At 41.1% G+C, this 17,153-nt stretch overlaps 1 protein-coding gene across 6 annotated transcripts in view; it reads right to left on the bottom strand.

The window, feature by feature from the left end:
* The window catches only part of EML4 (EMAP like 4), a 113,433-nt gene that overhangs the window by 23,674 nt on the left and 72,606 nt on the right, over nucleotides 1-17,153 (bottom strand). For all 6 annotated transcript variants that reach the window (XM_084793279.1, XM_084793280.1, XM_084793281.1 and 3 more), the window contains 7 exons: nucleotides 11,647-11,770; nucleotides 10,271-10,420; nucleotides 7,095-7,164; nucleotides 5,136-5,246; nucleotides 3,121-3,216; nucleotides 601-735; nucleotides 329-464 (listed from right to left, as the gene is read on the bottom strand). In XM_084793279.1, the coding sequence (XP_084649405.1) occupies nucleotides 329-464; nucleotides 601-735; nucleotides 3,121-3,216; nucleotides 5,136-5,246; nucleotides 7,095-7,164; nucleotides 10,271-10,420; nucleotides 11,647-11,770 (822 nt within the window). The remainder of the gene's footprint in view (nucleotides 1-328; nucleotides 465-600; nucleotides 736-3,120; nucleotides 3,217-5,135; nucleotides 5,247-7,094; nucleotides 7,165-10,270; nucleotides 10,421-11,646; nucleotides 11,771-17,153) is intronic.

The following is a 17,153-nucleotide window of genomic DNA, read 5'->3' as shown; positions in this document are numbered from 1 at the left end:
TTCCCTCTGTCCTTCTTAAAGGACATGAGCTCTGCTCAGATGCTTAGTCCCAAACAAGGGGAGAGTGAAACTTTATATAAGTTAGTATATATCTCTAGGTGTGCTTGTGGGTACTCTCTCTCTCCCTCTTACATTAAACTTCTGGAGGAAAAGGCTCTATATGATCACATGTAGACTCCATATTCATAATCATTTCATTAGAAAGGGTCTTTATGGAGGACATTAAAACAACAGGTAGGTTGGTAATGCTTTCACGACTCCAGCGCGCTCTGACTCGTTAAGCATTAGCTGAGAACCATGCAGTGACTTTAGCAGGAGAAGGATATACCTTTAGGTCCTTTCCCAGGTGGGGGCTCTACGGTCGTTTTGCTCCAGATAAGCATGACTCCACCTGAGTCTCCAGTGAGAACATCTCCATTCCCCAAGAACGCTAAACATTGAACGAATTTTGGTTTTTCATATTTCTACAATAAATGAGAATTTTCAGTTTTTTCCTTAAAATCGTGATTTTATGCTTACCCCAAAATTAAAAAGATTAGCTTTATTTATATATATATATATATCCCAATCCCAATGATATTACAACATTCCGATCCTTACCCCAAAAATTCCCTGTTTTCTTGCTAATGAGTTGCCACTCCAGGTCCAGAAAAAAATATGAGATTTTCCACATGTTATTATAGTATTTGCATCTGTTGGGTGGAATTCCACAGCCAAAACCACTTCATTTGTTGTCTGTGAAAAAAAAAAAGACACTTTTAAATTTGATGTCCTTATATTATTATATAAATCTTATGCTATTTATTTATAAGAAACTTGTAAGAACTACAGCTTACCTCTTCAGGAAAGCACGCTATGGCAGTAAGAGGCAAGAGTAATGTGTTGTCTTTTAAAATTTATGTTTATTTCCATGTGTATTGTATGTATGCCTGTGTGAAGGTGTCAGATTGCCGGCAGTTGTGAGCTGCCATGTGGGTGCTGGGAATTGAACCTGAGTCCTCTGGAAGACCGGCCAGTGCTCTTAACCACTGCGGCATCTCTCCAGCCCCCAATGTGTTGTCTTAAAGCTCACAACACCAGAGCTAGAAACAGCCCAGATCCCTTTCTAGTTACCTATCCTCTGCCTGCACTTAAAAAATCAAAGCGGCAAACTCTTGTCTGTTTCCCTTAAATGGAATTGCAAGCAATGTACTCCATTCATGTTTACAGTATTTTTTCAACATTACATTTGTGAGATACATTCATGTTCACTCTAAATGCTGTTAAATATTCCTTGGAAAAGGAAAGACAGACAGACAGACCACATCTCCTGCTGACTGGGATTAGAGAAGTTGCACTTTTTTAAAAACCAAGTCACTGTAAATGGCACTGTTATCTGCACTCTAGTGAGCAGATCACATCAATCAAGCAACAAGGTGTGTGTGTCAGGAAGTAGGCCTACGCTCAGCCTTGGCAGGTCATGCCAAACAGCTTTCCAAAATGGCTACAGCAACTTACCCACACAGCAGTAGTAGCAGCTCCATCCTGAACTTTGAACTTACACACAGTACAAAGTTACTTATCAGGCACTCAAATCCTTATGACTTAAGCAAGGAAAGCCCCCTGTTAGAACGGCACATGGGCAGCACACAGGGAGGAAGATGGTGGAGAGAAGCCCGGATCCAGCCCCAGAGCCACACCGTTCTTGGCAAATGCTTTCATTTGTCTACAAATGAAATTAAAAAAATTTTTTTTGCTCCTTTCTACCCCAAACAGGAGCAAATACTTTGAAGTTAAGCTTTAGTTGCTTTACAGTTACCTTCTCTGCAAATAGACATCTAAGAGTCTGGGGCATCTGGATGAGAGAAAGGAGGGAAGAAACAAGAAAGACGACCTTGGTCTTGGGTGAACATGGTGTCCACACTGGGAGGCAACACTGGGTGGGACTAGGCGAGACAATCAGGAGACTGCCACACATGAACTGCAGTTTGCAGGAGAGGACACTCATATATGACGCCTGGGAATCAGGGCTGGAGGTGCATTGTGTGGTGTCGAGTCAGACAGCAGTGCCCTCCCTCAGTGAGGGTCGGCAGTAGGGCGCTGCACAAGCAGCACGGCTGGCGGGAACCCAGAATTCACCTTGATAGACCTTACTACAAAGAGAAAACCTTACCTATTATTTCCTTTTGCTGTAACTTCCCTACACTTCAGCAGTGTGAACTATACAGACCAGTAATGGCTGAAAGATCGTGTCTTCATTTATGTTTTTTAAGGTATGAGGTTTCTGACTGCCATATTCAAGTACAGTCAGATGTGCTCTGCTTATTTTAAAGTCGTATATACATAAAGCAACAACAAAAACCCATTTTCTTAAGCCAAAAAGCTGAACACTTCCAATTTACCAAAACTAACCCTGACAAAAGAGACAAGGAGCAAAAGTACACTCTTCCTTTCTTAGTTCTACCTGCTGCGCCATCTCTCTAGCCCAGGGAACACATTCTTCTTCCATGACTTAGCCATGGCCAATGCACTATAACTGTGGCACTAACTTACAAGTCAGCCCGAGCCACACAATGGGCCCACACTATTTTACAGCACTTATAAATTCTAATCCCTCTAAATGTATGGCACTTTCTATTATCTTACATAAAATCCTCATTTTTTTTTTGTTGTTGTTGTTGTTGTTTTTTCGAGACAGGGTTTCTCTGTGTAGCCTTGGCTGTCCTGGACTCACTTTGTAGACCAGGCTGGGCTCGAACTCACAGCGATTCGCCTGCCTCTGCCTCCCCAGTACTGGACAAAACCCTCATTTTTTTTTATATATCTTCAGTTATTAAGATTTACAAAGCCTTAAAGAGACTGAATTACAAACTCATTAAGAGGCAACAACCAAACAGAGACAGTTTTAACAGAGACTGGACATGACTTTTCCTGAAATATGAAACGCTTCAGTCCACTGCTGTTTTATCTAACTGTAGTGTTAATACCACAGAATCCTGATCAATTTGAAAAAACAAAAAACAAAAACAAACCAACACATATGAGCTGTGAATTTATTCCTATAGCCTGGATAGGCTCTAAGTCCAAATACTTGTCAAATAATGGACTCTAATACAACCGCCAAAGTTTATTTTGATTTACCTTTATCTCTGCTACTTTCGATTTTTTCTGCCAGTCCCATACAGTCAGCATATGTTCATTGGAGTCATCAATAACGCATAAATGAACACCTGAATCCTAAGTGAAAGTAAATTTGAAGAAAAATGCCATTATTAAAACTACTAATAGTGAGATAATGAAAAATTTGTCAAACTTCTTTGAGACACAACTGACTATACTATTTACAAAACCTGCCTTTTCCTACATCCAGTTCTAGGCCTGAACTGGTTACCACTCTCCGGTTTGTCACTGGCTAGCATCTGACAACAGCCCCAGTTTTTGAGGCTCTCCCAGTCTCTTCATCATCTTATGCTTCCTTATTGCTGCTAGAAAATACTCAAGGCATTTCTCCATGCAGAAGCTGCGAAGAAGTACACGTAGCTTCATGTACTTTTGCCTGATGAACTCTAAATAGTTTGATAGAACATGCTAAAATTAAATGCTATTTTAAAGCTCACTGATTTCAGCTTTTGTGACACACTTGGTTTATATTAACATAGGTAAGTAAGATATTGAAATAAATATTTTTCTGAAACCACCTTCATTCACATGGACTACAGAGGTTTAAGAAAGAACTACGGATGATGTCAAACAATTTATTTCTAGTAGCACCTGTGGTATATGCCTCAAAATGTCTCTGGAACAAAGAAACGCTACAGTGAAGATGGAGGGCAGCGGCCGCTTCTCTTCCCGTCCCTGTCTCTACTGAAATGGTTATCAGGATAAAGGAAAGCCAGAGTGTGGCTACTCTAGACAGTCTCAGTATTAAACAATGGCACCAAATTCATGGCAGCGGCTCCTGCTATCAATGCTTTTGTTTCCATATCTTCCCTTCTCTTGGCTTGTCAGACCCTTGTCATTCACTGCCTTCAAACTAGCAAAGTTGGTAAACTCAACTAAATGTTCTGCTTTTAAAATGTCTCTGCACAGGTCTGTGTTGCCTGCATGTATACATGTGCACCACATGTGTGTCTGGTACCCGCTGAGACCAGAAGAGGGGGCCAGACCCATTGGGACTGGAGTTAGAGATGGTTCTGAGCCACCATATGGATCATGGGAACTGAGACCAGGTCCTCTGTAAGAGCAACCAGTGCTCTTAACCACTGAGCCATTTCTCCAAATCACTACACACAAAATTAATACATCATTAATTCAGAAGTAAAATAATTCAGGATTTTTACAGAATACAAAGATCTGATTGTTTCCTTTCTCTCATGTGACATCCAGAAAAGATTATTTTAATATAGAAATGAAGTATCATGTCTGCGTTTCCTAGTTAGATGGACATCTCCATGATTCAAATTGGAATGAAAACACATCTTAGTGCTTATCTCAATCTGTACTGCACTCCTGTTTATAGTCCTCTACACATCTTCCCCCTCTACTCCATCTCAGGACAAGGCCAATGCAGTGGTCTGAATGAGAACGGCTAGACAGCGCAGGGTTGAGTGCCTGGTCACCAGGGAGCAGTACTATGTGAGAAGATCAGGAGGTGTGGCCTTGTTGGAGGAAGTGTGTCACTGGAGGTGGGCTTTGAGGTTTTAGAAGCCCATGCCAAGCCCAGAGTCTCTCTCAGCTGCCTGTGGAACCAGAGGGAGAATTCTCAGCTACCATGTCTGCCTGCATGCTGCCATGCTCCACACCAAGATGACAATGGGCTAAACTTCTGTAACTGTAAGCAGGCCCCAATGAAGTATTCTCTTTTATAAGCATTTATTAAGTTATGGTCATGGTGTCTCTTCACAGCAATAGAATACTGACTAAGACAGACAAATTAAATATAAACTTAGTAACTTGATCCTATCTAAATCAAATTTAATACTTCATTACAACACTAGCTATTTAATAATATTTAACACTAGCTATGCTGAAAATAACTAGCATCTCATTTTTGTATGGATACACAATCATGCACATACAAAAACAAAACAAAACAAAACAAAACAAAACAAAACAAGGCTTAGCTTGCTTACTTTAAAAAAATAACTGTAACTTACTGCTTTTGAAAAATCCAGGCATCCTACTCCACGCTCAAAAGTTCCAAGTCCAATAACATGCAGAGTGGAAAGACTTACTGAATCCCACACTCTGACATGGGGTTGCAGAGGCTGCAAAACACAAGTGAAGACTAGCATATCCAGGCGGGTGCAGGTGTGTACAAGACTCCCATCTAGCAGAAATCTGTCATATTTTTTGTTTGTTTTTGTTTGTTTGTTTTTGGACCAAGTCTCACTGTTTTGTAGTTCTGGCTGTCTCGGAACTTACTCTGTAGACCAGGCTAGCCTCAAACTCTCAGAGATCCACCTGTTTCTGCCTCCTGAGGGCTGGGACTAAAGGCATGAGCCACCACACCCAGGGCAACTTGCCATCTTAGTAAGACAAAAGCCATTTGACTCAGATATGTCTCCAGAGAATCTTGTATAGGTACTTCCCCCCTTCATACTATCAAAATAAGGACATATGATCATAGCAGCAAATGATTTGCACATTTAATGTTGCACACATGATTCAGTGGATGCCATATGCAAAATCACTTGATCCTCATAATCTGTGATGTCACTTTGGAGATTTGGAGACCGAGATCCAGAGACTGAAACCAGCTTTTACAGCCACTAGAAGGTGGAATTAGAACTCAAAATATGTTCTGTGTACATTGCTATTTTTGAGACAGGATCTTAAAATTTTATCCAGGCTCATCTCAAACTCTTAAACTCAAGCAGGCCTCTTGCTTGAGGCCACCAGGAAGCAGGTACTACAGATACGGGTGACCATCCATACCTGATACCTCATTTTTAGTGTAGAACCTTTATTCTTGATATAATGTACCTTTAAAAAACCTGATTGTCCATGATTGTCACATGGTTCTCCCTGTTGTATGTAGTTTGTTTTATACACGTGTAATAAAATAAAAGTATATTAAAAAAAAAACCTGATTGTCTACTAAGTGCTATGGAAACAATCCTTGAAAGAATATGAAACTGGCTTGTAATCCTAGCAGAGGCAGGCAGATCTCTATGAGTTCAAGGCCAGCCTGTTCTACAAAGCGAGTTGAGGACAGGCAGGCATACACAGAGAAACCCTGTCTTGGAAGGATCTTTGAAACCATCTAATATAACCCTCCCACTTTGGGCTTTTCTTTATAGAAGCTGAACCCAGAGAACGCCATGTACATATGGTAGTCATCAACACTCACTGCTGATCTCAGAAGTGAGACATCACCTAAAACAGTTTAGTGAAACCAAACAGTAGCTGAAACTTTTCATGGTAACCTAATACATAAAACCAAGAGGTCCCATCAGCTAAGAAGAATTTAGTTTAACAAGTTTACTTTTTTTTTTTTTTTTAAATTATGTGTTCTGCCTACATGTACACCTGCATGCCTGAAGAGGCACCAGATCTCATTATAGAAGGTTGTGAGCCACCATATAGTTGCTGGGAATTGAACTAAAGACCTCTGGAAGAGCATGCTGGGAATTGAACTAAAGACCTCTGGAAGAGCATACAGTGTTTTTAGCCTCTGAGCCATCTCCATCTCTCCAGTCCAACAAATTTAACTTTTAACAAGCACGAGTCCCTCCATTTTCACATGTAAAAAGTTTCTCTAGGGAGAATGTTTATAAAGAAAACATTAATTTGAATATATATATGTTTTTTTGAGACAGGGTTTCTCTGTGTTACAACCCCAGCTGTCCTAGACTTCATCTGTACACCAGGCTGGCCTTGAATTCAGAGATCTACTTGCCTCTGCCTCCCCAGTGCTGGGATTAAAGGCGTGCGCCACTACTGCCTGGCTTGAATCCTTTATTTTAAGACCTTCTAATTCTAATTCTAATATCTTTCCCCTGCTAATACTAGAGAAGCTTTTCTATAAACTTCCAGGGAATAAGATCAGGTAGCTGGCGCCAGTCAGTCTTTCTAACAGCAGGCAGGTGCAGAGGCATAGAATGGCTGCTTACCCTTCCGTCCTTGTCCACTCCGGCTATCTGTCCAGTTGCGATCCTAATCTTGTCAGGATGTATAGCAAGGCTAAAAAGCAGTATTAACAGTAACTTTAAATACAGAAACATGTAAAACAGCATAAGGGCACCTTTGTATCAACATTTTTAAAGCAAATTGTTTTCGGTCTTAAAAACACCTGATCTATTTATTTTTATTAGTAAATTAAGCAAACTTCTATTTTTCTTTATTAATCTTAATAAGGTAATGGAATATTGAATTCACAGAAAATATTTATTCATAATTTTGTATAGTAAGAATGGAAACCATTTTCATCTTTTCAAATTCCTTTTTAGTCTTTATACTTGTTTACATGGTTTTATGAAGTTCAGTATGGCCCAGTGTAATTTTCATCTATTAAAATGTAAGTTTAGCGCTATCCTTATACAATCCTTATATGTTTACTAAAGTAACAATTCTTTAGTATTTGGCCTTTCTAACTTTTTTTCAAACAAAAAGCAGCAGTAAACATCTTCTAATATAATTCTACCGACCTGCAACTAGTTCTTAATGTTACGTTTTTGTAAATCTAACTCTGGGCAACAAATTGTAAATGAAAACAAAAAATAGTATAGTAACTGTGCTCTTACTCACCATGGTACACACATAATCAACCACAAAGTGTGTGTGTGCGCGCGTGCGTGCGTGTGTGCATGCCTGTGTAGGTGTGTAAGCCTACCCCGGGGGAGGCCAGGGGACAATGTTGGGTGTCTTCCTCTATTATTCTCCACCTCACTAAATATTTGCAACTAAAAATTTTATTACATTTACTTGAGTGTGCAAGTTGACGCATGTGTGTCTAAGTACATGCAAGAATGTGGAGGTCAGAGAAGAGGAGTTGGTGCAGTCCTCCCACCATAAGGTTCACATGGTCAGGTTCTTTGGCAAGATCCTTCTGAGCTATCTCCACAGCCTGATATGTATTTATTTAAAAGATATACTTATTTACATGTGTGAGTGTGAGTGTGTGTGCCATGTTTACCTCCACTCACTGACCTAGTTCACGGCCACCCCACCTTGTTTTTTGAGACAGGGTGGAGTCTGTCACTGAACCTGGAGCTTGATGTCTGGCTAGACTGGCTGGACAGCCAGCAGGAGGCTGCATGTCCCCATCCCACACCACTGGAGTCACAGGCATGTACTGTGCTCAGCTTTTACATGGGTGCTGGGGATTATAACTCGGGCCCATATCTGCATAGCCAACTTTAACACTGAGCCATTTCTCTAGCTCCTGTTTATTAAAAAACAAAACAAACCACTGCCCTCATGCCTCTCTAGAACTCTCCTATATTATTAAACCAATTGGTTATTTATGGGGAGAAGGCATGCAGAGAGCAGAGGCAGGCAGCAGGAGTTAGTGCGCTCCTATCCTGCAGGCCATAGGGACTGAACTCAGCTTGTCAGTTTGGCTCCCTTGCTGAGGCATCAGCTCAACTGAAAGAATTTTTGTTCCTGTTATATATTGCTTATTATTTTCCAGAAGAACAATATTTGTCACATGAGATAAAAATGTTCCAAACTTCTACAACTTCTCTATGTTAAGAATTGTGTCTTCTGAAATGTTTCAACAATCTGGCGTAAATGGTATCAGGTTTTCATTTCTCAGGAGGCTAGAGTTTACCAATACTTCTCTGATATGTTTCCTTCTTAAATAATTTATATCCTGCATTGAGAGCAATTATGTTAAAAATAAAACTCTAGGGGCTGGAGAGATAACTCGGTGATTTAAGAGCACTGGTTGTTCTTCCAGAGGATCCAGGTTCACAGCACCCACATGGCAGTTGGCAACTGTATAACTCCAGGCCTAGGGATTCAATAGCCTCACACATGCATGCATGCAGGCAAAGCACCAATGCACACAAAACATAAATAAATGATAAATAATTTTTAAAAATTGTAGCACATTAACATTTTGCTGTATTTAACTCTGCTCTCTCAAACAAAAAAATTAAAATTTAAAAAATAGAGGAAGTCTTTTTCCTACCTTTCCCTTCACATTGACCTCTGGCACCACTTAAAGGAACTACACAGCTTCTTTCACCAGAAACTGTAGGAAATACTTTACATATGTAGAAACCAAAATAAGATTTTGCACCACATTTTCCTCCTACACAACTGAGAGAACACACTTGCCTGCCTGTTTTTTTAACACGTGCAGTGCTTCTTCCTTCCCTGTTACTGCTGTTTCTAAGACAGGGGCTCAGCAAGCTGACCTCCACACACACTGCAGCTATGTGCAACAGTCACAGGTGCGATGTGAGACGCTTCTAACTCCTACTCTTGGAACATTCCGTAGATCTGTACATGTGTAATTTTGCAAGTATAAAGGTATTTAATCTTTCTGAAGGCCGAATATCATCTATGCAGTATCCTAGCATTTATAAGAAAAATTCTTATCTAGTTGTCAGAACAGTGTTCAGAAGCTAAGCCTGTAACTGTGAGAGAACAGTGGATTCTAGTAACACTCAGTGAGTGAACCCAAGGCCAAGCCAAGAGTTTAAGAAGAGCGTTGCTGGGCTGGGTGGTGGTGGCACACTCCTTTAATCCCAGCACTCAGGGAGGCAGAGGCAGATAGATCCCTGTGAGTTCGAGGCCACCTGGTCTACAAAGCGAGTCCAGGACAGCCAAGGCTAACACAGAGAAACCCTGTCTTGGGGGGGGGGGGGACCGCTGCTATTATAGCCTGACACCACACAGGATACTAAGGATCCCATTCGGCTTATGGCTTCTCTCTCTCTGAAGGGAAAACCCAAAGCCCACAACTTATCACATAGAATGAGCTCTCAATAAATACTAAGTAATGTACGAAAAACTACTTCCAGGAATTCATGGAGCCCAGTCTACTCTACGTGGATTTCATACGACAGACCAGAGAAAAGAGACTAAGAAGGACCCGAGGCAGCAGGGGAGAGTACAACTGAGATTTAGAGCACTGTATGCTATTGCTATTGATACCACAGTATGTTGAAGAACGTTAATGACTTCTTTACTTTAAAAAAATATATTCCATAGAATACCCATAACATCTTTACTTATATTCTAAACTTCCCAGTAGTAAATTTCAGTACAACTTAAATAACAGCAACTAAATGAAAGTGGGCAAGCACAAAATTGGCAAATGGTAACTGATACCAACCATTTCACGCAGTCTGTATGACCCAGGTAGTGTCGCTGAGTCCTCTCCTCATAATTAAATAGTACCACTACTGATGCGATGAAATAAACTATCTCCCCTGTAGGAAGCAGGTACACATTTGCTCGGCAGTCCTTGCCTCGATAACCATATCTTAAATGAAAAGTCAAGGTTTTAAAGCAAATATTCAAGAGTCTTAAGGGGACCACCAGGGCACAGTGGAGAGAGAACTGGACTAGAGCCAGGACACTCACATCCGCCTCTCCTGCCCAACCCTAAGTCTCTTACTCTATTTGTCTGAATGCCCACATTCCTTGGACAAATACCCCCTGAGCTCCTAGTATGTACCACGCACAGTGCTAACCACACAGCTCTGACAGATCAGCTGTGGGGCTTGGGTGACAGTATGCTAGGAGGACGCATACATGGAGACCCTACTTAAGTAGCAGGAGCAAGACCTAAGGCGGCCCATCTGGGAAGGTGACGTGTATGCTAGGACTACAATGATAAGAGCTAGCTAACCAGTTTGCTGTACGGAACGGCAACAAAACCTGGGCCAAACTCCAGGACTGCTGAGCTTTTTCAAGCTAATTTAAATTTGCCCAATATAAGGAATTTAAAGAGCGTGGGAGACGGAAGCACAGAACAGAGACAGAGAACTGAGTTTACACAGCTGGTCTCTTTCCGTTTCACAGCGGTCTTCAGCGGCTACAGATGAGATTTTCCAGGTGGAATTAGGAAAGCTCAGTATTAAACTCTCTTGTGTACCTGAGCCTGGCAGAGAAGTAGTCAGCTTCAGAATCACAACCATCCATGCCAATCTGAGCTCTTAATGATTCATGATAGTCATGAGGTAGTGCTCTTGAAAAGCTGAGGCAGGAAGACTCTTATGATGTAGCTGCCCTAGGCTACACACTGAGTCCAAGGTTGTGTAGGGAGACACAGCAAGACCTCATGTCTCAAAACAAACAAAAGGATTTGCCATATAGAACACATAATTTCATAGGTTACAAAATGCCAAATCAGTGCTTTAAATTTTTATAGCAGCCCTGTGAGGCAGGCGTTAACCCTTTTTATGAGATCACTGAAGTTCACAAGGACAAGAGCAGAGCCAGCCCTCGGACACTGTCCTCCCAGGTCCAGCCTGGAACCTCTCCTGCCACACCACTGCTACTGGCTGCAGAGCTCATGGAATGCTGCTGTCCCAGATGTATTAATTCTGATGATTTTAAATTCCTATTAGCAAAATATATCCAACATGTTTTAGAGATACTGACTCCTTTCAAATTTCTCAAGTGGTTCTTAAGGTAGTAATGTTTTATTCCTCCTGGCTTAGGAAAAAGCAAGCAGACTTGCTCTCTCATGTCTGAGGAGGATACGCCCACTCCAGCCTGAGCTTTTCAGGAGGCAGTTCCGTTCTGATGTCATCATAGTTGTCAACATCCGAAGGAATGAACATTGTGATTGGCCGACCTCGCATGAACATTTTAATATATTCTCCTTCTGTTGAAACATAAGACAAAAATTAAATCACATGTATTTACCATGTAATTGTAGGAAATTATTGATACAATGAAAACATGACGAGATTAGGTGTTAAAGTTTCCATTATGTGTTTTTAAAAACATATTATAGAGCACATGTAGAAAAAACAGTGACACTATAAGTATCTAGTTGAAAACAGTGAAAGAAAAAAAAACCAAAACAAACAGCAAATCTGTGGCCATTTGTTTAGTTGGGAATAACTGTTTTCATCCAAATATAATTTACCTATCTAAGCTGACATATTTCTATAAGAATCCAGAAAAACTCAAGTGAAAAATGCAAACCTCTGTAACCGAGGTTTCTGAACTCACAAGGAAGAGAGAAATTTCTTGGGCAGACAACAAGCAGGTCTATCACACCACTTAATCAACCTAACCAGACCTGGCAAAGTAAAGCGCCTCTGCCAAGGAAGCAACCCACAAAGGAAAAACCAACCATGCAGTAGGAGCTATATCTGCAAATCATGTATGTAATGAAGTGGTTAATCTCTAAACATATACTGCCAGCTCAATAATAAAAAACAAACCAAGGCAAACCTCTTAAAATGTATTTAAAATTGGGTTAAGTACTTTGAAACATTTCCCAAAAAACAAGCAAACAAAACAAACAAACAAAAACCCCAAAATGGTCAAGAAGCAATTAAAAAAAAACATGCAACATTAATAGTAATAACTCAAGATGTGATTGAAAACCACACTATGCCATTTGAGACCTTTTAAAATGATTCACAAAACAAACAACAAAGTATAGACAAGGACATGGAAAAACAGGGTCAGCATAGATGCTGCTGCTAGGGATGCCAACGATGCTGCTGCAACGGAAAAGCAGGGTGGAGGCTCTTCAGGGACAATTCAAACAGAATCCCTGCGTCAGCTGGCAACCCTACTACTGGATATTTTCCAAACAAACGTAAATCAAGACCTTGAATAGACAACAACACTAACTCTCATGTTCACAGTAGCACTATCCCTAGCTGCCATGGTCTGCTAACGACCCAGACAGACACTTACGTAAACATGTGGTATACACATGGAAGTAAGCCAGTCACAGAAAGACGGCTACTCCTTAATTCATAGGACATATCTAAAGCAGTCAAACTCATGGATGGGAGGAATGATAGTTAGGTAGGGGTTATAGGAAAAGGGAAACGTGTGACAAAGTTTCAGCCAAGCAAGAAGAATAAAATCCAGGCGTGGTGGGGCACGCCTTTAATCCCAAGCACTTGGGAGGCAGAGGCAGGCGGATCGCTGAGAGTTTGAGGCCAGCTTGGTCTACAGAGGACATTCTGGGACAGTCAGGGCAATCTGGACTACATAACTGAGTTCCAGGCCTGCATACTGAGACCTCGTCTCAAAAACACAAAACAAGAACAGCAGGAAAACCCCACAGACGGGACTGTTGATTCCTCACACAAGTCCCACCTATCTCTGCCCTTAGCAACCTGGAAAGTCACTACTGTGAAATGGTTGCCAAAGCTAAAAGGGAAGGAGGAGGCCGGGCACAACAGCACAGGAGTGTCAAGTGCTTAAGTTACCTAAGAAAGACAGTGTATAATCCAATATGCAAAGTTCAGTAGTTTATAGAATGTAAGCTATGAAGACAAATTTCTTGTGGTGTGTCTGCCTGTAACCACTACTTCAAATTAAAAAGCCGTGCTTATTATGGGTGAGAAGTTCAAGTTATTTTTATTATTATTACTCACAGTGTGCTCAGCCTCAGGGTTTGATCTTAGAGCCGGGTAAGACCTCCCACACTATGGTTTTAATACCACATGATACATGTCATTATTACTTCTGAATCTAAGAGTGGGCCTTGCTTCCTGATGGTTTTTAGCATAGCTGAACTTTGATAACTAAATAACTACCAGCTGTAAACGTTTTCCTTCTAGAACCATCTTTTGGGAGTGGGGTTAAATCTACTCTTAAGGTATTTTACTCTTAAGGTATTTTAATATTAAAACATATTAGGGGTAGTTTAGCGATACAACACTTGACTGGCAAATGCAAAGCCCTGGGTTTGATCCACAGCATCTCAAAACACAAAAGCCAGACATGGTGGCACACGCCTCAAATCCCAGCACTTGGAAGGCAGAGGCAGCAAGATAGGGCTATGAGTTTGAGACTATTCTGGTTCACACAGCAGGTTTCAAGCCAGCTAAGGTGACATAGTGAGACCCTACCTCAAAAAGATGCCATCAGTAACTACTGTAAAGACAAGCTTATCAGCTGCACTCATTTCATTGATTTGTGAGATACCTATTTCTCCAGCACGCAATGTTATAAACACTGTTTATTGTGTACACTGACATGACTGTCCATGGGATGGTTAAGGGGAAGGCTTTTTACATTGTAGACATGAGAGAAAGATCTGAAAAAGTCCACAGCACAGAGAGAGGGAGATTAGACATGGCCTCGGCTATCTCTGCGAGAGGGGAGGATAGCAGGGGATAAGCGGCAGAAAAACAGCGAGAGAAGCAGAACAGAGCAGAGAGAACATGGTGAGAAGGATGAGCAGCTGTGGGGAGAAGCGGGGAGGAGCGGAGAGGGCTGTAGAAATGTGTTACCAGCATGCACTTTGCTATTCTAATAGGTGGGAGCTGAGGGAAATGACCTGGGCTGGTAGATGCAAACTAGTTTCACAAGTTCCTGAGGAATGCTGGCTTTCCTCTAACCACCAGAAATCCTCCTAAGGTCTAAGTGGAGCTCATTGGACTGGACTGCCTTTCAGAGTTGGGGAAACTGGGAATTTCATTTGGACGAACACTCAGAATCTCCTAGTTTGCTTAAAACATGTTCCTCAGAGCCTAGTGTAAGAAGCCTGGGGTTTGATTCCCAGCACTGCACAACAAAGAAAACGGACCACAATTACAACTGGCTTTCAGTCAGTAAGTTACAAACTCTAAGAACTGTACCAAAACCTGGCTGCTCCCATAGAACAATAAGCAGCCCAGGGGAAAGCTTGCGTTCTAACTGCTACAAGCACTTTACCTCTGCTGTGCCTGAAACAAAATCCAGAACAAGAGGCTGCAAGTAAAGAGGGTTTTGTGTGGGGTGAAGAGCGAAGCCAGCAGGAGCTTCTTGTTTCCCACTGCCAACCAGGACGGCTGCTCCCTGTGCTTGGCTGCTGATCAGAACACGCAGCTCCAAGCTCTCCTCTTACTTTTCTATGCCTGAAGGCACAGGGCTTTAGGTAGTTTTTCTGCTATTGCTCACCTACATGTATTAAACAGATTTCTTCCCATGCCAAAACAGATGGGCTAGAACCAGAAATGGTTGTCATTGGCCAAAATCAATCAATCAAGCACTCAATCACAATTTAAAAAGAATGTCCAGCTGGGTGGTGGTGGGCACACCTTTAATCCCAGCACTTGGGAGGCAGAGGCAGAGGCAGGCGGATCACTGTGAGTTCGAAGCCAGCCTGGTCTACAAAGTAAGTCCAGGATAGTCAAGGCTACACAGAGAAACCCTGTCTCAAAAAACAAAACAAAACAAAACAACAACAACAAAAACACCCAAAAAGTCCAAAAACTATTTTAGCACTAATAGATAGAATATAAGAAAATATGCTGTAATATATCATGCAAAATGAATATCAAACTTTAAAAATATTTACAACTTATAGCAAATAAAGACTACGTTTTCATACATTTGAGTGCAAGGCTTTTATGGGGGGGGGGGAAGGGAGAGAGTGGGAGGGAGGGAGGGAGGGAGGGAGGAAGGGACTGGGACTGAGACTGACTTGGAGAAGTGAATAGGCTCAATGTCAGTTTCTAGACTCCAGAAACCCTGAGTTTAAATATGCTGCACATCTGTATGTGGGTTAAGGGATTTGTTTTATTTTTCTAAGTTTTAAGGAAAATTCAAGTGTAACTGTTCAAAACTAAATTCTAGCTCTTCTGCACACGTGCACTTCTCCATGTCTGCTCTCTCAGCAGAGGTCACTTAACTAATTCTCTCAAGCTAGTCTCCATAATGTCCTACATCTGTTCAACAACTTATAACTTTTCTCCAACCCAGGGGGATGGAACTAACTATGTAATTGACTGAACAAGAGTCTTGATGGGCTGGAGACATGGCTCCATGGTTAAGAGCACTCAGTCTTCCAAAGGTCCCGAGGTCAATTGCTAGCACCTACATGGCAACTTACTGCTGCCTGGAGTGCAGATGTACCAAACACAAAATAAAGTCTTGCCAGGTCCATTCTAGTGATTATTTTCCAGAAAGAATACACTAAAGAGCAAAGAAATGTACTCAGATTGTACAATTAATGTTCATGTGGTCAACATTTGATGCCATCAATTCCCATCCTTAAGGAAACACCTCTCTTTGCCTCCCCCTAGGCAGCCCCTGTCAGTGCCGCTCCCTGTACCTCTACCACTCATGCAACGACACTATTTCACCTGTTTACCTGAATGACTCTGAAGTTTGTGGCAAGACAACCACTCTTACAGACTAATGTTAAGTTCCCCTCCCCCTCCAGACACATTAGACACAGATATACAGCCCTTTCTCAATTGCCCTGGGAGGGTCCTGTTAGGTTTACGTGCTTCTCGAGGATACTTGGTATAAGCACACATCTCTGGGCACAGCTCTGTGTATACTGCTCCATTCTGAACAGTTATGTGAAGAAAGCTTTGCTGTGATTAGTACTCTCAGGTCACAACAGTATTCAAGGACGCTGCCTGTCCTGAGGCTACCATACAGAAGAGCTTGGACCCATGGCTGTCCACATTCATTGCTCTATCTATCAGGATATCTATTCAACAACGTTTGGCTAGAACCAAAATTGTGTTTGTAAATAAATTTAGTATTTCTCTTGAGTATGTAATCTACACTACTGTACTACAAAAATCTCACTTCTACTTAAAGAAGATAATCATCACATTACAATCTTATTTATTTATAATTTTTGTGTAAAAATTTATGACCTGAGAATATAACCAATAAATATATTTTTCTTACTAGAATGAAAGAAAGTAAAAACCCACAGAAATTAAGTTAAATTGATAACAAAAATGTAAGCACATTTTAGCCAATTAATAGTCCAGAAAACAAAGACAGTTATGACACAATAAGTGAGCTGCAGAAGCATGCGCAGAAAAGGCAACGCTTCGTCTATAACAGCATGCTTCAATTAACTTTGCAAGCATTCTGAGGAGAATGTAAAACTGATATATAAAGCTTACTTATTTTACAATTAAATATACATATAGAGTTATCCTGTTTTGGTCAGAACAAGCCAACAGCAAGTAGTCAGAAATAACAATTAATAAAAGGGGAAATTTTAAGAGGAAATGCTTTGCTAGACTCACTATATGAGTCTTGGCAACAAGAAATAAGTG

This window comes from Acomys minous (assembly GCF_964271855.1).
Source record: "Acomys minous genome assembly, chromosome: 8".
Classification (NCBI taxonomy): Eukaryota; Metazoa; Chordata; class Mammalia; order Rodentia; family Muridae; genus Acomys; species Acomys minous.
Note: the sequence above shows the minus strand (reverse complement) of the source record. Positions and strands in the feature narration are given on the sequence as shown.